Genomic DNA, 23,988 nt, shown 5'->3' on the forward strand with positions numbered 1-23,988 from the left:
CTGAATCCTCTGACCTCATTTATAGGCACCTTTTTGATCTTTGACTGTGTCCCAAATAAAGTGGTGCCAACCGTAAGGGCTCGCGGACACTATGACGTCAGCGTCGGAGCAGTGAAGTGCACTAAAACAATCAACCTCACTCCTTCTCCTTCTCCTCTCGCTCCCGACTGCACCGCCTCATCTGTGGCGTCCACAAACCCCGGTCTCAGCTGACAGACGCCAGCCAGGAGCCGCACTATTGTTGTTGTTGTTGTTGCGCGGTTTTCTCCGTCACACATCCTAGCGCAAACGATTACGGCAGAGAGAGAAGCGGCAGCAGCTTTGTGTAGCTAGTATAATATCATCTGTCCGACGACAGGAAAAAGGCATGTCTGCGCAGCCCGGTGAGGAGCTAGGCTCGGAGGGGAAGTGGTTTGGGGATGACTATGAGAGGAACGGCCTGTTTGGTAACACACAGAGCCGCTTCGGCGAGCTGCGCGAAGAATTGAAGCCGAGAGGCGGCGACGCGTTGGGCGACCTGGATCAACAATTTCATCCTTTCCAGGACGACGGGAAAAGGCCTCCCGTTGCTATGGAAACTGCATCTACAGGTAAAGCTTGCACTTATTGCCCTTAAATGCTTAAATATGTGACCGTTTATAATCAGTCTAGCCACGTTACGTGTCTTCTTTTTCAGAAGGTAACAGGACGATGTTACGGTGTGAATAAATACAGTGTGAGGGACGCAGGCGAGAGCATTTATCAGAGAATTAGCGTTACGACAGACGGCTTGTCTGTAAGCCCGGGATAAAACTTCCGAGCTCGAAAACAAAAACAAAGCCAAGAGGAAGCAACTTCAGTGATGCCGTAGGGGAAAAAATGGCAGACATATTTCCAAACTAAACTCGGCAACAGCCCTTTATAGTTATGAAACGTCATATAGCTCATGACCGAGTGGTTTTCCGCTCAGGAGACAAGAATCTGCTTGGATGAAGGCAATACCAAATAGCCTGTTGAACTCTGAATGGCCTGTTCATTACCATAACTACTGTATCATCTCGTACATGTGGGCTAGGTCTACATCTATATTAGAAATATTTGCTTGTTGAGAAGGTGAGGCTACAAATTACAGGCCTTAGCTTACAAAGCCAGTGTCTGGATAGAAAGAGAACAGCTTAATCCCTAAGCATAAGATTTCATTAGTCCAGTAACAAAACTAAAAATACAAAAAAGAATGGGTAACAGAGAGGACACGTTTATAACATAGATGAATAAACATGAAAGAACCTAATATAATGATAATAATGATAATAATAATAAGAACTCACGAACTAGATGAGTTTGGAAAGGTTTTGGGAACTTTAGGGGAGTTGTTGTCTGTCTTTTATATTTATGCGCGAGAGAGGGGTTACATGATGCATCCCAGTTTTTGTGTGCACCTCCGTGGATAGTGTCAGTGATGTCATCACATTGCTGGATGCTGGACTTTGTGATAAGATAAGGCAGACCTTGGTTCTGGATCCGTCATCATTCTCCTTAGCACTGCTCATCTCAAGCTGCTATTTTTAATCCTTAACAGTGTTCACTGTTCACTTGGCGAGCAAAACTAGAGCCCTGCACTTTTATTCACCAATCCACTGAAAAATTCATGAGCTTGTGCTTTAAAAAAAAGAAGAAAAAAAAGAGCTGCCCAGTTTTTCTTCCTTGCTGCTCAGGTTTTTCACATTTCACTTGCTGCTGCTTCTGCAGCAGCTGCTCCAAAACAGAAAAGAAAACATCTAGCCACTGGTAAATCCTTTAAGGACAACAGCATAGCTGAATGCTTAAATTGGACTTAAATCCTTTGATGCACGGAATTGTCCATGACAGTATCCAAATCTGAATTGTGCAGTAGGAAAACCGCTTGGAAAATTGACATAAAACACACAGAAACGCTGCTGAAGCGTTTAAAGCAAGTCAGTGTGACATTTTAAACTGGCTTGTCAGCGTTTGTCCTCGTGTTCTAGAAGATGTAAACAGAGCACTTGCTCTACTTTTTGGCATTCTGTGCCAGACAGGCTCAAACATGGGTAGGTGCATGCAGACAAACACACACACACACACACACACACTTTGTTTTGGTTCCTAAAAGAGGAAAAGAATAGCTTTGTGCTGTTCCTCGGACTCCCATTGAGCCGTATCCATACCAGTGAAGTAATCCACTTTGTCAGTTATGTTCTTGGTGGGAACAGTGCAGATCTCATCACATCTAGCAGGGCAGTTTTGAGGTTGGAATTTTTTTGGCTTTGAACAAAATGAGATTGGAAACCATATCTTTCTGCAGATAATCAATCCATGTCTGTTCTAAATCATGTTCACAGCTCTGATGTACCCACAGACCCCGATAATGCTGATTTCAGCCATATTAAATCACCACAGGGCAGAACCTTATCCTCGGATCGGATAACCTCTTTGATCTAAAAGTTTCCCATCCTATAAAAGTTTCAAGAGTCACGAGAAAAGGAAGGAGCGGAAGGAGCTCTGACCAGCTCTGATGTGCTGCGAGAACACAACAGTTGGGTTTGGTTGTTCTGTAGCAGATGGTGTTTCTGATAGCTTGGGCCTGAATTCTGCCAGTGAAGAAAAAAACTGAGCACATAAGATACACAAACAGTGACACTGCCTTTACTTTTTCATAACTCCTCCTGGTGCATCATTTTATCACAACCTGAAAAAGCATATCGGTCATAAGAAACTTTCTACTCCAATCCAGTGGCTGATGGGTGGATTAGACTCACGTTTTTCTCCTTTTAGCACAGATCAGTGACAAGGATGAGACAGCATATGTCTGGCTGGGACTTTTCCATATCTTTGAGATAGAAAAAGCACTTAGTGGACTGCATAAGCCAGCACAGTGCTTTTAGCCGTGAGAGCTGTTCCCAAGGGGAGGGGGGAGGGGGTAAGCAGTACAAGGTCTTTTCAGAGCAGATGATAAAGATGCAAGATAAAATAAGAAAGAAGGGGGCTTAATGGTTAGAGAGGTGAAGCTGTGATGACAAGGCTGGTGTTTCAAAAGGCTGGCGTGATGGGAAAGAGTAAAAATATGATAGACAACACTTTCCTTTAAGGTTAACTTTAACTTGGTATCTTATGGTCAGCTGTGAGTGTTTCTGCTGTTGCATGAGCCTTACATATCTTAATAATAGTTCATCTGTCCACCTTTTCTTCAGCAATCTTGATAACTCAGTCAAACTTGGTGGATGCAATGCTGAAGAGCCGAGCGAGTGCGTTGATGAACCTGAGGTTCAGTGCATAATTGCCCATATTCTGGCTGCAAGTTGCTGTCTGTTACCCATGCTTCCTGTATATTGACTGCTGACTACTCCATTCTGTGTGTAGGAGTGGCATCCACAATCGCCACGCTCTCCACGGCAATGTTTATATTCAATTAATGCATCCTTATGCCAGTCCTCTTTTCACAACCATAATTTTTAGCTTGTCTGTGTGTGACACGTTTAGGAGACATCTGTAAATTGTAGCTTTAAAGAATTAACCTGGGTTGCAGTCCTTCTGAGTTGGCACTAGTTTTAATAATGTGTAATCTGGATTTACAGTCTCCTGGACCTGTTACCTAATGCTGAGGCATATAAGGACAAATAAAGGTGTGGTAGACCAAACTCAAGAAGCTCTTTTGAAGAGGGACCATATAAAAGCATTAGTGCGCTCATTATATCAATAAGTCAACATTTTAGATCCCATGTGTTCACCCGGAAGGCAATTCAAAGCCAACATGTGAAACATGATGCCATGTATCCGATCTTACCAGCTCTCTAGCGCTGAGCAGAGAGTCCTGAGTAATCCCTGGGCATAGTGCGAAAGTGCTCTCGGGATTAGAATTACTATCAACAAAGGCACTCACAACGAGCATTGACCATTAGTTTTTTTTTGTGTGTGGGCGTGTAAATTATGGTAGTCTTTGTCAGCTTGCCTTCCTACCTGCATCCACACTTTTAAAAGCGAATTGCTGTTTAAAAGTCACGCTAAATTGACCCGATGAGAGCGGTGTGCAGACGCTCGGTCTGGATCCTCCCACATTCTCTCTATTCATCCATAAAGCTTCATCCAAGCAGGAAAGATAGAATCAATACACTGGAAGACAAGCACTGTATAACAGCTACATTCTAAATGGGGATAGATTTTATTTAAACTGCCTCTAAATGGATTTATTTTTGACAGAGGCTGCTGGAACAATAAAAATTGTCCTGGTGGCCTTAAGTGATTTTTTTTTAAACAGTGGTGGATTCACCAAACATTTCTTACAGTAATTGTATGCCCTTGTCATTTCGGATCAATGCAGCAGAGCACTTGAATCCATCTGCCCAGCTGCTCTCCTATCGACCTCAGCTCTCAGTATAGGCTGTTTTTGTGCTCCCCTTTTTTTCTTTTTCTTTACCATCATTAAAATGTGGTACTCAGTGATTGGTATTCATCTGCTTGTACATGAACTTAAATGTAATAGCCAGAGCTTTTAGAGCCAGAGACCATTACAACTTTAACTTCATTTAAACACTGATATACAAAAGACTCAATTTAGAAATCTATTATTATACCAGCTACCAGGAAATCATAGTGAACCCTAGAGTTATAATTTCAATCATCCACATCAATCACAAAAGGCAAATACTTAACTTTCTTCATAAAATACCACCAGTTAGTTAAATAAATTTACCAGCATGTAAACCACTTGTGCTCTGCTAACACACTTACAAAACCCAATAAAGGGAAACAGAAGAATAAAAACAAGTGAATAATATGCACTTCCATGTACTTTTGGCTTATTTAAATGTTTTGTGATTTTGACACATGCACATGTCTTTGGATATAGTCCATGTTTAGCATGTTTTTGTGCAGTTTTTGTCTTTCCGGTAAAGAAAGGACAACTTGTAGGAAGTTCAAGCCCCAAATGCACAGATGGGTTGAAAGAAGAGCACTGTAATAGAGCCATTTCCACAAGGTCATATGGTGAAAGAGAACACCTGAAAAGTAACACCATTGCTCATTGGGTCATGGGTGGAGTAATGGATTCCTAACAGAGCTGTGAAGTCAGAGATGCCTAAAGGAGAAGCTCAAATACACTATATGTTTTTGAAGAACTGCACTTTTGGGGGGGTTGGGATTTTACTTCGGTACACCACAACACTTGAACTCAAACAATAAAGATTATTTTAAGTGTAGACTGTCAGCTATAATTCAAAAGTATTGCCCTAACTGACGTTTGATACACAGTCCCCAGTATTTAGAAGTTCAAAATGAATGGAACAAACTAAAATTTTTAACTGTAAAGATTGTTATTTATGCTTGGATAAAACTCTTTTTCAGTAAATGACTGGCTGGTGTCACATCACCACATGTTGTGTTTCCTCCCTTGTTAAGCTTGTCGCTCTGCCTTAAGTTTGGTCTTCGGTAACTAAAAAACATTCTGTTGGGTTGAGATGAGGTGACTTGGTCAATGAAGAATATCTCATTTAGGGGTGGGCGATATAAACGATATACGATAGAAACTATATAAATTTGGCCAACGATAGAGATTTTGACTATACCGCTCTACCGCGATAGCGCATGTTGATGATGTCATCAAGCTGCACCTGTTTTGGTCAAAAGCATCGCAGCGGCTACAACCATTATCATCGGCAAATTGTGCCGCACGACAGTCATAGCAAAGAGATGAAGCACTTTTGAAATATGGGGAAAGCCAAAAACTGCGCTTCCTCCACTTCCGTAACATTGATTCATTAATGTTGAATTCTCTCGCAGCTGTTGCAGTATATTAATAACTAACCTCGTATTATGGATGAATAATCTCAGTTGTTCTCCTGACTGAAGTTTGGCCCATGTATAGCATCCTGCTATGCGATTGCATTTGTGCCTGACCACCAGAATCCCTCACGTTAACTTTTATCGAGTGGGAAAAAAAGTTGGCGTTCATCCTCCAGCTTCACTGTGCTAATGTTATGCTAACATAGCTGTGTCGCTAGCAATCACGTAGCACAACATTATATACCAGGTAGTCCAACTTCAGTAACCCTGCAAACGTCACTGCTGTTTAGTTTTCTGTCTTCATTTATGTTGGAAGTTGTAGCAGAGCTGTACGTTTTAATTAGTTTCAAAAATCTCTCAGAACATGGTATGTCATGTTTAGGTGGAAACTAGCGAGCTAACTTCCTGTTAACTTGTAACTTCGTTGAATGTATTAAATTCTGTTTTCATCGATGCCTGGATGTTAAACTTAATTGTTACACCTGGTAAAGCAGCAACGCTGATCATTTTATTAAAGATGAAAGAATTTAGACCGTTTTTAACTCTCAGTGTTCGTTTGACTTAGGGACCTGAAGCCCAGATTACTCCGCGAAGCTCCTCACTACGGCAGCCGTAATGCTCTGACAATCCATCAAGCAGTGCTGCTTACCAAAGTTTTTAAGTGCCTTATAGTGTGGAAAATACATTATACAGAAGAAAAGAATATATCGCAATATATATCATTACTGCACATGCTTCAAATTATACCGCGATATGCTTTGGGTATTTATCCATCTGAACTGTGAAGAGCTGTCAGATCAGTTTTGCAGCATTAGGCTGAATTTGAGCAGAGAGCACAGCCCTACACACTTCATAATTCATCCTACTGCCTCTTATCAGCAGTCACGTCATCAATAAACATTAGTGACCCGGTTACACTGGCAGCCATACATGTCCATACCATAACATTATCTCCACCATGACAGATGGTATGCTCCAGATTATGGGCTGTCTCTCAGTTTTTTCCATACAATTCTGCTCCCATTATTAAGGTAGAAGTTAATCTTGGTTCCATCTGAAAACAAATTCTCTCTCTTTTAGGTGTTTTCTTGCAAACTCTAATCTGGCCTCCTTCTTCTTGAGTATAACCAGTTTTCATCTTGTTGTATACGATTTGTATTTGCATTCATTTGCATCCACATCTCTTTGGACCTCATATTGAGAGTTCCAGTGATGCCAAATATAAGTTCCTGCTTAATTTGACAATTGTAATTCCTAAGCAGTTAATCCAGTACTTTAGTTAAAGCACTTGAATTACAGGTGAAACCCCATCTCCAATCACCTCTTGATTTAGTTTTTAAATCTCAAATCCTGTGGGCCGTACAGAGGCATAAATTCCCCCCCAAAAGTCATCATCCAAAGGCTTATGAAACTAACTGTATGACTGGGACTATTGAGGGTCTCTGTGTGCTCGGACAGTGCAGACAGACAGACTTATGCCAGAATGTCAGTCCAGCTTGTTCTACGGATCATGGAATCAGCAGCATGCCTTTTGACTCTTTCCTGCACTGCTGCCTGCAAGGAGTGAGGCACCATGATGCTCGAGTCTGTAGGCATGCTTTGTGGGGGGGGAAAGCGACATTTCTTTTTGCATCTCCTCATTTTCAAAGTTTCTTTTTTAATGCTTTTTCGTTTTTATTGCACACTGAATGACTGCCATATAGGCGGCTCAGTGCACCTTTATTTCCAGTGCTAATATATTCATGTTGCAACTCCAAACCCTTTTGATATCTGTGCTCACATTTGTGTGTTGGCTGATAATTAGGAGCCCATGCCTTGGTGTAGCACAGATTGTCAGGCTGCATTAGTTTCAGAGCTGCACTGGCTGCACAGAGGACAACAAAGGGACTGCCCATTCACAGCACTGCGCCATCCTTTCAGTGACATGATTATGTTGTGTGAGCTGAGAATTCCTCTGTTGTCTTTTCCAATCCTGTCCCAACTGCAGTAAGGCATTCGTTTCAGCCTTATGGGTTTTTTTCCCATTGTCTGGGTGCTATATCAGATCAGCAGATTCAAAATGCCCTCAATCTCCACCAAGTTTGTCAAGCGGCTGCTCAGAGCAGCTGCTCTCATGGCGGTTAAAGACAGAAATCGTGCCTCTTAATTGTTGAACGTGCTGTTGAACTGTATTTCCTGTGTTGTTATGTAAAAATGCTTGATATAGATGGAAGCAGTGGGGGTGTTGCCTACAATCAACAGGAGCATGAGCAGTTCCCAGTTTGGGAGATGACCTTGCTTCACAGTTTTTAGTGGCTTTAAGTGCTTCCCACTGCACAGCATTTGTACAGTGAATCAGTGAGTGTTAAGATTATGATGCTGTTGCCTGTGGGACGATTGATGGGACCTATACCATAGTAGTGGACTAAGAGGATTACATGTTGCTTCACTTTAGCAGTACATCAAGGGCATTCATGTTACTGAGCTGAATATGGCTCAACAGCAACCTATTGAAAAACGTGTTGACCTGCTTTGCTTTCCTTCCGTGCCACATCACGCTTTCCCCTGTATCTCAGTTTGTGTGTGTAGTGTTTATGTCCCTGTACTGCGGTATGATCTATTGTTAATGACTGAGGAAGCAGCAGTTGGAAGGACAGCCGAAGGAAAGGGTGGCAGGGCTTTTCAGAGGAAGCAAAGGGAGGGACGGGACGTCCTGACCTGTTGGGTCTTCTGTCAGTCAGTCTGCATCCTCCAGAGCTAACCCGAAGGCTGCTATTTAAAATCTTACCCCCTCATCCAGCCCAGCAGCTGGATCCAGCCTATTTATAGCCTCACCGCTGCCCTGGGAGAAGCAAGGCTGGAGAGCAGGGGGGAGGAGCTGGATTTGTGGAAGCATAAACTCTGATTTGTACACAGCATAATACAAATATTAACATTATATGGTATATAGTTTGTATTTTTGTGGGACTACTGTGATTGCTGATGTTCATTTTATACACATGTTGCACAACTAAAACTGGTATAGGGTGAACAGATTCCAACAAACTAAATGTGGGGCAAAGAGTAGGCATGTGTGGGACAAAGTGGAACAATACTAAAAAAGGGTAGGCTGAAACTGAAGAAATACACAAACTATCCAGACATGTTTGGTTAGGGATGTACCCATAGACCTGCAGATGTGTCTCTTTCAGCCATGTTTACTTTTATAAAGTAGAACCAATAAAAATGTCGGACATTGTCTCAATATGTGTGACAGGAGGATGAGATAAAAATGTTGCAGTTTTATATGAAGTGGGACTCTTTGTCAACTTAGACTGGGAAGCTTGACATGAATTCTTCAGTTGATCCAAATTTATTAAAAGTTTTGCCCCGTCCCCTGCCCTTCCCTGAGCCTGGTTCTGCTGGAGGGGAAAAAAAAGGATCTTCTTCCTTCCTACTGCCACCACGTGCTGCTAATAGTAGGACATTTGATTGTTGGTCTTCGTCCTACCTTAAGGCAACTGTTGTCATTTGGCGCTATAAAAATAAAACTGAATTGAAATTAAAGTCAGGAAATGGAAATACTTGACTTGACCTTTGCTCCTGATTCTTAATGTTCTGACATTCCTTCCTGTTTTATGTGACATTATGTGTCATTGTTATGGGTGTTTATTAAAACCATATTAAATTAAATTATTAAAAAAATATTTAAAACATTTATGGAATATTAAAATACATGAAAAACATCATGGTTGTGGGAAGCCAACAAGCCACTGCTTTAGCACTGGGAGTATCCTATCAGTAAGCAAACTTCATTACAATATAAACTAAAACACCGCATTAATGAAGCATGGACATTCAAATTTATAAAGTGAGTCAACTCCAACTACAGCTTATGTCTGACTTGAACTGACTCACCTGCTTAAGCAGTAGAAATAGAGGACAGGACTACACTCCTGTAATGGGAGGCTAAAATACTAAATTAAATAATCCTAATATAAGCAGAAGTTGCCCGTCAGGACATACCTCTGTATTGTTACTGCTTATCCATATCTTCATGGATCAGTCTTAATATACATTACAGTGACTAGAAGCAACTGATGAAAACCTTTCAGCTTACCACACAAGTGGATAAATCAGCCCAGTCCACAAAGGAACACACAGCACAGTCCAGAAAGACGGCAGGGAGTAGTCCTCACACCTGCCAGCAATCACCTGTTTACCACTTCAGTTTGCATTATGTGAGACTGGTTATTTTCCTGCCTGGTCCTCACCGTTCCTGTGCTGCATCATTAGCATGTGTGCATAAGCTCATTTTGATGACACTATTTTGTGAAGATGGAGAACTGGTGATTACAGAGTAGAAATGTGATTACAGAATACCCTTTGCTGGCATGATTTAGAACAGACTTTGGCTCCGACACTGTGTTTTTTGGGGGAGCCTGAACAATCCCCCTTTGTCCCTCGTCGGGTACAAGTACGCTCTGTTACCGCATCCCTCCTGATCTGCACAGACAGGCACCCAGTCTGACTGTGCTGCTTTCACAGCCCCTCTTTTTGGTAGCAGATCCAGCTGAAGCGCAGCCTTGTTTAACTGGATGTTTTCATTAATCAGACTGCTCAGGCACAGGCTGGTTTGATTCTGTGTGACACTTATCTGTCACCTAAGTTTCATGCCTCTCTCTCGCTCTTGCTTTCTGTCTGTCTGGTTGTTTTTGTAGATGATCCCATGTCTGGCCTGTTCAGGAAGCCTATGAATGATGATGGTGATGTCTACACTTCCCTGCTGTCCAATCAGACCTTCACAACGGGCCAGGAAGCCTCCTACCTGTCTGACGACCTGAAGCCCTCTAGCCACGCTTCAGGTTCTTCTTCCTTGGATCACTTCTCAAGTGACACCTACAGCTTCAGCTCCAAGATGACTTCCAGCCAAGCTAGTGATGCAGCAAAATCTCTGCTGGGCTCAGATAAGACAGAATCCTACAACTACATGGACATCAGCCACGGCGACGAGCGCCCTGACCAGCAACAGGGGGCTCTGCACAACCTGCTGGACAAAGGCTCAGCTGGACATGACTTATTGGGCAGCTACATTGATAAGAATCCCAGAAGAGATGAGGATGATGAGGATGAAGAAAATCTAGGTCCGGCACTGGGCTCGCATTCTTTCCCCTATGTTGAGGAGCCATCTGATGAGGAGCTGGGAGACTACCGTTCCTACCGAAACCTAGGCGACACGCCACAGACGGCCAGCCCGGTGAAGATCACTTTGACCGAGTCCCAGCCAACAACTACTAAGGCAGAGCCGCCGCCACACCCCCCCTCAGTCAATGCGTCTGAACGTGAAAGCGTCCTCAGTGTGGGCATACAGGGGGTCCCCACTGTCACGCTGTCAGAGCCAGAGGACGACAGCCCAGCCTCCACTCCCAGTGCTTCACCAACAAGTAGGCAAAGCACATAGTCACACACAAACACCTTTCACCTGTGCACTACATGGATAAAAGTCTGTAGCTTGGTATATCAGCATCAATACACACACACACACACACACACACACACACACACACACACACACACACACACACACACACACACACACACACATTAGAATTACAGGTTAAGTTTTTTCTCTGTGGCTGGGGTGTGCAAATTACCATATTAATAGGAGAAAATGCTAACATTTAGCACTTGTAGACAGACTTTATTTGCTAAAAGAAAAGAGTTTTATTTATTCTTTCAAAAGTTATGTAATCTAGCTTTAAGTCATGTATGCACATACTGTGTGTCCAGATTTGCAAGGAAGACACTAATGCCTTCTTTTCTCTGGATTTTTTTGTGAGCAGAAAAAGATTTCCCCTCTCATGACATATTCAAGTCTGATGCAGTTTCCAAAAGCAGCCCAGGCACAAAGGGCAGTGGCAGGGACCATGATGGCAGCAGCGCAGAGTCTGGGGACTCTGAGATTGAGCTGGTGTCTGAGGAACCTCCTAAGGCCAGTAGCAACCCATTTGCCCAGCCACCTAAAAGCAAGGGCACGTTCAGCCAGCCTAACAACCCCTTTGACAGTCCCCCAGTTGCCAAGGGTGGTTTAGGCCTCGCTGGCAGTCACGCTCCACCCACAGCTTACAGCATACTGAGGGAAGAGAGGGAGGCAGAGCTTGACAGTGATCTCTTCATTGAGTCTGCGTCCGAAGAAAGCCCAAAGAGAGAGCAAGGCTTCAGTGGCCCCAAACAGGGAGTCAGCCCTCCCTCCCCCCTGGTTCCCACCACTGTCCCTCCCCGCAGTACCACTGAGGGGGCGCCCGTTGAGCCCCTGGTTTCAGAAAAGATCAAGAGCCCAGTGAAAAAGGAGGAGGATCACCCTAGCAAACCAAAGCCCCCAACTGCGGCCGTGCCTCCCGAGGTGCGATCAGAAAAGCCCCACCAGGAAGACATGCACAAAATCACCAGCGAGGGCAAAGGAGACCTGGGAAAGCCTATTGCATCAACTTTCCTGGAGGGCTTTGATAAACAAAAAGGTGAGTCCTAAAACTGTTGCTGTTATATCTTCTTAGGTTTACACACAAACTTATAACTTATTTGTGATCTTTTATTTGTTGCTGTGCTCCCATCTTAAATACTAGCTGTCAGCTCATGGAACAAGTACTAATTTATCTGCTGGTGTTTATCATAGAAGCTACTTAATGGACTGCGTGTTTTGGCAATGATTTGTTGACAAGGCCGTGAAATAGCTGCTCAGTGTTTATCTCTGTACAAGGAGTGGGTGGGAAGGCTTGTCTTGCACTATCCCCACAATTGGTTCCCCCTGGTGGTGTATAGAAGGAAAAACAGAGAAAGGATATGGTGCTTTAAAATGCAAGGCAACTGAAAATCAGCTACAGTTTCAGGCCTGTGACTCTAATGATGCAAATGATAAGAATTACAAATGTGCAGGAGGGGGTGGAGGGCTTCCAGCATCTTGACAACATCTGGCTTCACACATCAGCCTTCAGCCTCCTGAGATTAGATAAGTCAGACATGCCACTCACAGTGAGCAGTTAATGCTGGATAGCCTGCACCTTTTGATCTCAGCAGGGCTATTTTGATTTCTATTGGCTGTTCTGGCTGTCAGTGTAAACAGCGGGTTTACATAATCCTGTGATGTCAAAACTGGGGCACTCTCTTACTTAAGAGCTTTGAAGGAATCCTCTTGAATCCCCCATGTTTGTAGAGCAAATAAAATAACCTCTGATTTAGATTTTTTTTTGTCTGCGTTGGTTCCTCTGTGGCCTCTAAGAAAGCATGGGTTGTACCGACACCCTGGTTGAATCAGGTGAATAGCTGCATGTTTAAAATGTAAACTGACACATTTCATAACAGCTGAATGCATTTGTTTTACTTTGCTAGAAGAAGGTTCTGGAAATGCTAGTAAAAAGCAGGTCAGGTCTTTTTTTATCTCCACCACTAGAGGGCATAGTGCACCTTTGTTATGTTAGGCTGTGTTGAAGGGGAGAAGATTTTGTTTGCATCAGTCCATGCACTTCCATACCAGTTGCCATAGCAACAGCGATGGGGGACCAGGTTAGCTTTTTCATTTCCTCTCCATGGGTATTGGCATGAAGGCCCGTCAAGCTTGTAGAGGAAGCAGAAGGTGTGAGGTGTGGCTGTCAGCGGGTGGAGGGGAGGAGGACTGAGGGGACAGGACTGGCAGCTTTGATGGGATTGAAAACTGGTATTAGCACATTGTTTTCTGTTCAACGTTGACACCACACAATGACTGTGCTCTTTAAGTTGCATTTTTACACATCCAACTTTGCTTTTTTCTGTCACATTTTCCAGCTTCATTTGCATTACAAATGTGTTCTGGAGAGGAAACCATAACACACAAACATCCCGAAGGCACTAAGCAAGGAGCATTGTGCTGTAAATGCACAGTGTCTCTTGTTATGAATTATTAAGAACAAGCACTTTGCCTCTTAATTTGCCAGTGAGTCATATTGGAAAAGGCTATTTTAATCTATGGCTACAATCATAAATTGTGTCATGTGCAAATACAGAATAACGAATCTGGATGGTTGCCATATTTTTCAATGCTCATAAAATATTCCATTGCATCCTGTCTGGTGTGCAGCATGACATCAGACTATAGAATTCCCTTTTTTCTTCTTTATTTAAGGCTGCACAGCATGTGGTATGTGCTATATTTAATGCGCATATTGCAAATGATTCAAATACATATGATGCCACACTGGAGCTACGACAAAAGCAGCTTTCTAAACACCACGTGACCCTGCATCCACCTAACCCTTCCGTTGCTTTTACCCCCACTATTACAAATTAGATGCTCTGTTAGGACTTTTATTGTGAAAGGAAAGAAGCTTCGATTGTCACCACCCCCCAAACCCCCCGGGCTCTTAATCATTGCATGGATGATTTGCTGCAGCAGAAACTGTGGTGTGGTGTTTACAATTTACCCCCCTCCGCTCCATTCCCTCCACACAGACAGGCACATACGCACTTTCCCTTCTCCTTCTGTTTCTAGCCAGCACCGCTCCACAAGCATCAGTCTTTGTGCTCCGTGCGCCGGCAGCACCTTGGAAACCTTTCCTCCCTCCCTTCCTCCCTCTCTGTCGTCTCAGCCTCTCTCTCGCATCCTTTTTCGACTATTCATGCCTTTCTGGGATGAGTGAGTGAGTCGGTGCAACCGAAGAGCTAGGCAAAGAAGAAAACGGAGAGCAGAAAGAGAAAATCAAGAGAGAGAGAGAACAGGGACAGAAACTGATCACCAGCATGCAGGGAGCTGCAGACGTGACCAAGAAGGAATGCTCCTGGAGCAGTTGGAAAGGCCAGGGTACTGATGTGTTTACTGTGATTTGCTCATTTATTGTCTGTGCATACGCTGTGGCCGTGGAGGGGTAACATGGTTATTTCTGCATGTAGGTTAAACATTCATGTGTGTCACCCTTGCATGTGTGGTTTGCATGTTACATATTAGCTGTAAGCGTACGGGATTCAAACTGTGCCGTTTGCTGTTCCACCTTTCTCACGGACACGCCCTTATGACGGATCGTTTCTTGTTTCATGTCTGTGCATCTCACAAAAAAAAAGGAAAACAAAGGGAGGGGGAGGGGGGTGAGAGACGCTGCTTGGTGTTTTGGAAAATAACTGTATCCTCATCAGTGTGCTGGGAGCCATCTGTTTTGGGTGCATGGTAATATGGATGCTAGTGTCATGGACCAAGGCATATTGCTGTAATCACCCTCCCCGCTTTGCGACTGTGTAGGGAAGCTGGTTTATTATGGCGGATGCTCTGTTTTGTGTAACGAGGCAGTCACAGCATCCGAATGGCACTGACAGACTGTCTCCATGGTAACCAGGGCGCACCCAGTCCCATTACATCAGCCCTTTCTCTCTGGCCGCCATGGCACCTTGCAGAGACTGGGCCGGAGAAGAGCATCCTCCGGCTGTCTGTGCCAACAGCAAGGAAGAGCTTACAGAGGGGGCCGAGAGAGAAAATGGCGTCTTTTCCTCCACGCCGATTGTGGTTCATTATCTGTCGTCTTTTTAGGTCTAGTTAAGCCATAGAAACATGACAGACTGGTCTGTTTATTGTATCACAGCAGAGACCATAACAGTATCTGATTCAGGATGACAAAAACATCCTATTTGTTATTAATGTGCTGAGTCATTATACATTTAATTTGATCTACATCGATACCCCAGGCTGTGTAACATTATAGCCTGATGCGAACGATACACAGCATCAAGATCGCATCAAATTAAGTCACCGCAGTCAGCACAACAAAGGATGAAAGTGAGCTGATTTATCTTCTCCTTTTAAATGCCTGTGCATCATCATTTTGAAGCTGTAGGCATTTTTGTGTAGTCATTCTCATTGCCATACAAAATACTGATTCACTGCCACCAAACTAATCAGGGTTGATCAAACTATGATGTAGGCTTGTCCAGGGGTGAGTCATGGATACATGATGTAATCAAAATAATAAAAAATGACAGGTATACAAAACAGCTTATGGGTTTTCTAATGCACACTGTTGGCCAAAATATATTCTCTCCACTGCGGATGCTTTTCTATCTGCTGCCACCTGGAGAATTTAACTTTATAAAGTCACAGAGTTTTTAAAATTAAGAACACTAGTGGCAGCTCTAAAACCAACTGTCAAGACTGTATTAGCTTTTCAAATATTATAATAATCTTTTTTTAATCTTACACTGGGCCTCAGTGCAGCCCCTTAGCTCACCTTTCAAGCCAACTTCCTTGTGATTGAATGCCCCTCACAGTTCGAAGGTTTGGACAGCAGATGTGTGGGGTTTGATATGACTCTGACATGACCACATCAGAAAGATCCCATCCCCTGTTTTTCTCATCATAAGAGTAGAAAAAAAATATCTAAAACTGAGAGTCAGCGCAATCTGAAGTCTGAGCTATTAGTTCAAACCTCACTCTTTGATATGTTGGTCTTGTTTGATATGAACACAGTGCATATATATATATATATATATACACATATATGGGTGTGGGTGTGTCTGCTTTCAGATAGTTTTAACAGTCTTAAGTTGTCATTGAGCTGTGTTAATATAGCATTAATATATTAACCAATATTAGAGAATAATAATGACCATGATGAGGTACCATCCCCAAGTCCAAATCACAGTGGCCGTGGTCCAAATCTTTCCCGACTCTCGGCTGTGAAAGATGGTTGCAACAGAAGTCTTGTTGCATGTTTTTTCCATCTGGCTGATGGCTCATTTCAGGCCACCAGGATGTCTTCAGTGATTTAATGAGGTCAGGCTAAACTAGTTCCACTACAGAAAAAGGGGGATGGGAAATCAAATTATTGGCACTGGTGTTAATCATTTTCTGTTTTGTTCTTTTTTGCTCAGTGTTTGTGTTCAATATCAGAGCAAATAATTATATCATCAGACTGGGCTGTCAGGCAGCATTTGTGCTTCCTGTGTACATTCAATCAGCTTCCCCCCGTCATCGCTGTACTTGGGATTTACATCGTGCTATCATACCTAAGGGTTTCCTTTATATGAATATCAGACTAAGCTGTTAAACAGGCTTTTGGTGAATGGGCTGCACTTGTGGTTCTACAGACCACTTAAAGTTTCTCATTCACCCATTCAAAAAAAAATGTGTAGGAGCCGAAGCTTTAGCATCTTAAGAGACACAATGTCTTTTGATCAATATGAATTCAAACACTAATTTTGCTCGTGATGTGGTTGTTAACTGTCGACTTATAATGTATAAGCCTTTTAAACACTCACTTCTCTTCATTATACACTGACACAGCCTTGTCCACCCATAAGCCTCCTATTTAACCTGCTATTGTCCTTTTGTGCTCCACAATAAAGGGAGTGGCTGTTCATATGTCGGGTGCAAAGACACATTATGTGCCGATGTCTCCCCAGATTCGGAGAAAATGAATCTCTCTCTGTTCCCAAAGGAACGTTCTTTCCCCTCCCTTCCTGTCTCTCCATCTCTCACTGAACGGTGGGGAGAAAATGGAGCATGGTAACTATGGTAACTGCATCAGGCAGGTGCTCAGCAGCGCCATGCCACCAAAGCGTTTTAATGGAGCAGTCTAGGAAGATTATTAGCTGTCGTAAGTCAAATCGTGCAGTTTTAAGCCTTTTGGTTCTTCCACTCTGATGTGCTGACTTTTAAATTAGTGGCTGGTTGACGTTCTTTGTCTCATCTCAGCTAGTCTGCGCTTAAAGTCTGAGCATAAAAGCACTCCAACAGAGAACGAGTGTGTGTTTGCATGTGTGTGTGTGCTGGATTGCAATGTGGTTCTTTGGCAACCGCACCCCATACACGTCCCTCTCCATCCCTCAGCCCCCATTCCTGCTCAGGCGAATGCTGATTTGCTGGTGTGGCTGTAGCCCCTCCCCTCCTGTGCAGGGGGGGGGGACTCCCCTTTCACCGCTCTCCTTTTGTCCGTGGATAAAGCAACTGCCTCTTTCCCTGTTCAGCCATGGGAGCCGCAGGTCAGTACTCGCTTCTGCTGCAGCTAAAGCTTTTCAGTCTGCGTGCCATCTGTGCGGCGCATCACAGACCTCAGTCGCTGTTGCCTTGTCAACACCTGTCACCCGAGCAGAAATGTCTGTTGTTGATTTGTCCGCGCTACCTGTGCCTGCCCGTGTGTGTGTCTTTGTGTGTATTGAATGTGAGCATCTCCGTTCAAATCAGTAGCCACATGGAGAGCCGTGCCAGCAACAATGGATCGAATGGGGAGTGGTCCATGTGCAGCTGCTGTGACAATGAATGAGTCTTTGATTTCACAGTGGTGGTGTTGTTTGGGATAGGTCTTGAGCATTTTTGTAATGTATTTTAGTTACTAAGAAGACAAGACATGCTGTTTCACAGTGTGGGAACAGTGTGTGACGGAGCCGAGACTCACTCAGTGACAATCGTTGTTCTTTCACATCCAGGTTTAGCCTCCCTCTTTGGCATCTACAGATGCCTTTTAGTGGAGAGTAAAGATGGCCGTCATCACTATGCTGCTCACAGCTCCACAGCTAAAATTAGAGCGAGCAGGCAGGCAGGCGGACAGCACAGAGGAAGACACCCAAGAAACCCCAGCAGCGATCTTCTGTTCTTCGTGGGCACAATACCTTACATTAAACAGTTCTCCCTGCATGTCATCAAGGATTTAATGGCGTCCGTACTATAGTGGTTCTGTCTGGCTCGCAGTGGTAGTGGTGTGCTTGGAGTGGAGGGGCAGCCGGTTCAGCAGAGGTGAAAGGAGCAGCCGACAGTTCTCATGGAAACAAGCCCATGTTTCCAGCCGACTGCCAGAGGAGGACCCGTCGGCTGCTGGAGCTGTAATGGTACACTGAGCTAATCCTCAGTTATCACTTTGCTTTGCTAGTGGCTTTAAATTACAGGGCCCACCACCCAAAGAAGAACAGAAGGAAACCAGTGCAGCAAGACACATGACAGCCTGGGGGTATGTGTATATCCAAAATATTTCTTCCTGTATGAGGGAGCGTGCTTCACAGGAATCATTATGTTTTGTAATGAGATCCTGATGCATCGTCATCCTTCATCATGATCCAGAGCTGCTGCTCTGACCAGATCACATTGAGCCATAATCTGTGAACTGCTGATAGTGCTTCTATTTCTGCTGCTGCGTTCAATGAGCTATAGGTCAATCATTAATTCTGCACTGTGAGCAGGCAGTGCAGGTGTATCTGGAGTGTAAGGTGCCCGATGGTATGTATGTTTGTATACGTATGAGACCCAACCAGATGCTCCTGATTTTAAGCACACGTCAGGTATAACAATGAAGCCCTCCGGCCTGGAGTGTCGCAACACAGATTGAAGCACTTGTTCAACTAGTCAGAGTCAGTTATTACCTTTGGAAAGGTCGCTCTATATATAGAGGTAAAGAAACTTAACCGGCACACCGTCACTGGGACACCTTCATTCTGCCTAACCTAATGAAAAGCTGGGTTATGAAGCTGGGTTAAAACAAGATAACGTGACAGCTCTCTGAGGACCCTGGGTTGTGAACAGCTTCCAGTAATTTGACCCAAATGTGTGGTGTGTAGACCGCAGCAGCCTAATCCAGTTTGTGAAACGTACATCTGTGGATACCAATTGAACCTAAAGAATGCTGGTTATGGATCCTAACACAGTTTACCTTTGTTCTGTCCTTCCCTCCCCAGCGATTGATCTGCTCTACTGGAGGAATGTGAAGCAGTCAGGGGCCGTGTTTAGCAGCGTGCTTCTGCTCCTCTTCTCCCTGACCCAGTTCAGTGTGGTCAGTGTCGGAGCTTACTTAGCCCTGGCTGCCCTCTCGGCCACCATCAGCTTCAGGATCTACAAGTCTGTACTGCAGGCTGTGCAGAAGACAGATGAGGGACATCCTTTCAAGTGAGTGGAAACAGTTGAAGAAAATGACCAGTTTGCATTAAACAGTCAGTGACATTCACATAATGGATGGCTGTGGACATGTATCACTTTTTTCTGCTCTCGTATATGTTACCAGGGCCTACCTGGAGATGGAAATCGCTCTGTCTCAGGACCAGATTAGTAAATATGCTGACAAAATCCTGCTCTACACCAACACCTGTATGAAGGAGCTCCGCAGGCTGTTCCTTGTACAAGATCTGGTTGACTCTTTGAAGGTTTGCATCACATTTAAAAGAAGATCACTGTTTGCTTTTTAGCCCTGCTGAGAAGTCTGCTAGCTCTAACTTTAACTACACTTTGTTTCAGTTTGCTGTTCTGATGTGGCTCCTGACCTACGTAGGCGCTCTCTTCAACGGCCTGACACTGCTCATCCTAGGTGAGCTCATCCTGACTTTCAGGCACTGCTGTTGACTCACTCACACTCCATCTGAAGCCTAATAATCATCAGAATACAGAGCCTTATATATTGGGAACTAAACAGAAGTATGACATGTCAGTCACCATGAGAGAGCACCAAATACATTTATTGGAGGCATGTACTGCTCTATTTCATGTATGTGTTTGCTTTTCCAGTTTACCTTAGATAAGGGAAGTGGTTGGGGTGTGCTTGGCCTCCTGTTGAAACAACTTTTTTCCTGTTTTTAACATATTTCCACTTCAGGTCAGAGTACTTTAACCATTATTTTTCTGTGCCTCTGCAGCTGTGGTCTCCATGTTCACCTTGCCTGTGGTCTATGAGAAACATCAGGTAGGAATGCACATCAACTCAAGTCAGCTAAGGTTTGGAAAAAACATTGCTCAACTTCTAAAAAGTCTTTTTTTTTGTTTTTAGGCACAAATTGATCAGTACGTGGGACTAATACGGACCCAGGTCAACTCTGTGGTGGGCAAGTGAGTGGCTGCCATTCAGTTATTTTATTTGAGGAACTTTTTTGCCAAAGAAAGGGGGGGAAAAAGTTTACAACTTACCAACTTTCATGTTTGTCTACTGCAAACAAATGAAGGAGAAGTACCTGCCATTTTCAGTGGTCACAGTCAGACTTCTCCAAAGTTGCTCAGTGTCCAGTATATAAGTGAACTTCTACTGGGCATCTTTCATATATTTATGCAACTCAGTGGTTCTCAAACTGTGGCATGGGCAAATGAGGAAAAACAAATATAGGTTTGCTGATGCTATTGCACATTTTATTTAACTAAAATTATCAGATACTATTGTTAATGATAAAAATATCAAAACTGTGGGATGTGAAAATACTAATTCTAACTGCTTAGCAAATTTACCTATTCTCCAGCCACTTTTGAAGAAATGAAAAGCCACAGATGTTTGCATTATGCCCAGGGTGTTTCTTTAAATAAACTCATCAACACCCCTCAAAAATCAAGGAGTTTTTAGGTTTGTAACTGCTTTTCATACCTAAATATGCACTTCCTGGACGCAGGTTGCTAATTTTAGTCAGACTCTACTTGCCGGGTCCATTGACTACCATAAAAAGAGAACACACAAAGTCATGCCCTCCTTAAATTAAAAAAAAAGAAAAAGAAAATCCAGCGTAAACATCTTGCTGTTAACATAAAAATTAAATTCCTGTTTTCTCTGTCAAGGATCCAGGCAAAGATCCCTGGAGCCAAGAGGAAGGAGGAGTAGACCCACGTGTCTCACCGAGAAGCTGACAGTCCAGTCCAGCTCGGAGTCAGGCCCACCGTTAAAGAGCCTGGTCGTCATCTGTGGGGCGTAGTGCTATGTCATCTTGGTGTTCTCTAAAAGCATCCACTGGAGAAGCCTTCACCTTGTCTATAGCAGTCTAATCACTAACACACACACAAACAGTCACACGTATGCACATAATCCTGTTTCTAGGTAGACAAGTACACAACTCGAAGACAAAAAAAGAAACTGACTTTTTTTGTGTTGCTTATTATGAAGTGCATGAAGTCGAGCCTTGGGTAAATAATATTTGATATCTTTTGTGCAGTTTTTAAAAGTCACGCTACATTTTTTGCTTTGCAGTGCTTACCACAAACTGTACGGTTTGGCACAAAATGGCTAAACGCCCACAGACGTGCTCTGCTGCCAATGTTGAATACCGCTTCATGTTTCTGAGTTAGCAGATGGGGCTTCTCTCAGTATATGTCAATATATATAAATATCCAAAATGATTTCCTTTTGGTGTTTCCAAGCACAAAATAATTTAACGATATGCGTCTTAGATGTGGTAATTGTAGGGTTTTTGCTTTTGTATAACCATAAGGAACAATACCCACGCTCATGTTTTAGGTACTATTGTACAACTTAAGACAAGGAGTATCTGGTGATATTTAGCTTGTTTGAATAACTGTCCAACTTTGTACTATGTTCAACTATACTCTGTAGTTCTTTAGACCCTGGACTCTTTAACTATTTGCACTCACAGTATGTATTTAATTACAAGAATAAGAAAAATAAATGTACCTTGGTGTAAAACTTCTCCAAAGCCACTTTACTGATGAGTTGACGTTCATAAGGTGAAGTCGTGTTTCTGTGTGACACAACAGCTAAGTTTAAGGTGCTAACACTTAGAATGAGAGACTTGGAATGACGAGCTATAAATATAGGCCAATACATTCTGGCACCACCAAACCTCTAATAGTAGGAGACAGGTGTGTGTCTGTGTGTGTGTGCTGACAAATTTAACTTCACTCTTGAGTCACAATCAGAAGACTGACAAGCTTCATCTGTTGCAGACAACTATTTTTAATGACCAACTGCAGAAACACGAGGCTGAATCTTATCAATGAACTTCAGCAGCCACCAAGTTAAACAGGAAGTGTCTAGGTAACCGTAAATGAAGAAAGGAAGGAGGATTTTCCTGTTAGGATGAAAGCTACAACAAAAATTGGACGTGAAACTTGGGTGGGGGAAAAAAAAAAAAACCTCCTCCGAACAACAGTTAAAGTAAAATTGAAGTTAACCAAATCACAATGCAACACTTAAACAATCATTTTTAGTTGTTGAGCACAGTTACAGGGTGTAGCTGGTAGAGAACGGCTCTGGCGTTTCCACCTCTCGGCTCCACGATGTCCATCCTCAGAGAAGGATCCACCTGCAGGATAAATACATATTTTAAAGCACAAGGACCTAAATGTGCCTAAGCAGAGCAGGTGATCAAATGAATAAATAAAAGTGCACTGATCTGCTCATTACCTGGTTCCATTTTCCCAGTTTTTCAAACAACTGGGGAGCAATGGCTTCCCTTGGCGGAGACTTCGTGAACAGTCTGCACAATAAAAACAGTAATAACTTAAAAATTCAGCATTTTTACTGTTTTTTCAAAAAAAACATTTTTGTTGTCCACCAAAGACATTTTGGCCTTCCCTAAAGAAAGACCATCAGGAAAAAGCTCCCAGTCCTCTGGTAGAGCAGGGGTTGTCAAACTTTTAGGGGCCAGGGACCCCTTACAGGGGTAAAATTGTTCCAAGTACCCCCTTCTAATCCCCATGCTCAGACTGCCTTTTGTACTCCTAGATTATGTAGGAATAATTTATATTTTAAATTTTTCAATATAAATACTCAATCTGTTTCAAAGAGCTATGAACTTCATAGAAAATAAACAAAACAAAATTTAAATAAACGTGAACACTTTTAAACTCCGGGCAAATTCAAGATGTATTTAAACTCAGAGCATTTTTTTTTTAAATAAATCGGAAAGCTTTCAAAAAAAATAAACAGTGAAAACACTGGAACAATTTAAATGAACCCATTTTGTTTCATGAGCAGTTTAAAGACTATTTAATTGGTTAAATTTTAACACAATGAACATATTTCCCTTATTAAAATTATTTGCAGAAAAATGAAAAATCTAGCAATTTTGCCTTATCTGGCTTTATTTCACACAGTCAATCCAGTCATCAACAACAATTATTCCCTAACTCAGTGAGAAGGATGAGCGCGTCTCTCACTACACAGTTTCTCTATTCTTGTAAGGATGGATAACAAACAGACTCGAAGATCATCTTCCACTTATAAACGAGCTCTGTACTTCACAGTCAAAGTTGAAAATGATGATTTACAGAGGTAAGTGGCAGGAAAGGGGAGCAATATTTGCATACCCTCAGGAGCCAGTTTGGGATGCCACCCTGTCATCTGAAACCAAATGTGCACTGAGGCACACTGAACTTTTTCTGAAGTTGTTATCAGGTTCACCATTAATTTTTTCTGACGCATGTTACCTTTTCACTGAAAAAAAATTACTTTGTTTTATCTTTAAACTCTGGGTAATTTTTTATGTGATGCCGCTATAGCTTAGCTGGCTTAATTGCTTGATTTGCTATCACTTGAAGACACACAACACATT

The 23,988-nt window shown here is 42.9% G+C and overlaps 2 protein-coding genes across 2 annotated transcripts in view; one reads left to right on the top strand and one right to left on the bottom strand.

Annotated features, from left to right (window-relative positions):
- Positions 1-150: 150 nt before the first annotated feature.
- Positions 151-22,122, top strand: rtn1a (reticulon 1a). Its single transcript, XM_085392479.1, has 9 exons — positions 151-590; positions 10,455-11,177; positions 11,577-12,251; positions 19,411-19,618; positions 19,734-19,872; positions 19,964-20,033; positions 20,359-20,405; positions 20,490-20,548; positions 21,260-22,122. The coding sequence occupies exons 1-9, from the start codon at positions 368-370 to the stop codon at positions 21,300-21,302; spliced, it is 2,187 nt and encodes a 728-aa protein (XP_085248605.1). The 5' UTR covers positions 151-367; the 3' UTR covers positions 21,303-22,122.
- Positions 22,123-22,368: 246 nt separating this feature from the next.
- Positions 22,369-23,988, bottom strand: part of tdrd9 (tudor domain containing 9) — a 39,931-nt gene continuing 38,311 nt past the window's right edge. Inside the window, exons 34-35 of the mRNA XM_085392480.1 lie at positions 22,839-22,911; positions 22,369-22,737 (exon numbers count right to left, since the gene is read on the bottom strand). Coding sequence (XP_085248606.1) covers positions 22,639-22,737; positions 22,839-22,911 — 172 coding nt within the window. The 3' untranslated portion in view covers positions 22,369-22,638. The remainder of the gene's footprint in view (positions 22,738-22,838; positions 22,912-23,988) is intronic.

This window comes from Rhamphochromis longiceps, linkage group LG19 (assembly GCF_057381845.1).
Source record: "Rhamphochromis longiceps isolate RC_006_pf linkage group LG19, R_longiceps_female_GT1.1, whole genome shotgun sequence".
In the NCBI taxonomy this organism is placed as follows: Eukaryota; Metazoa; Chordata; class Actinopteri; order Cichliformes; family Cichlidae; genus Rhamphochromis; species Rhamphochromis longiceps.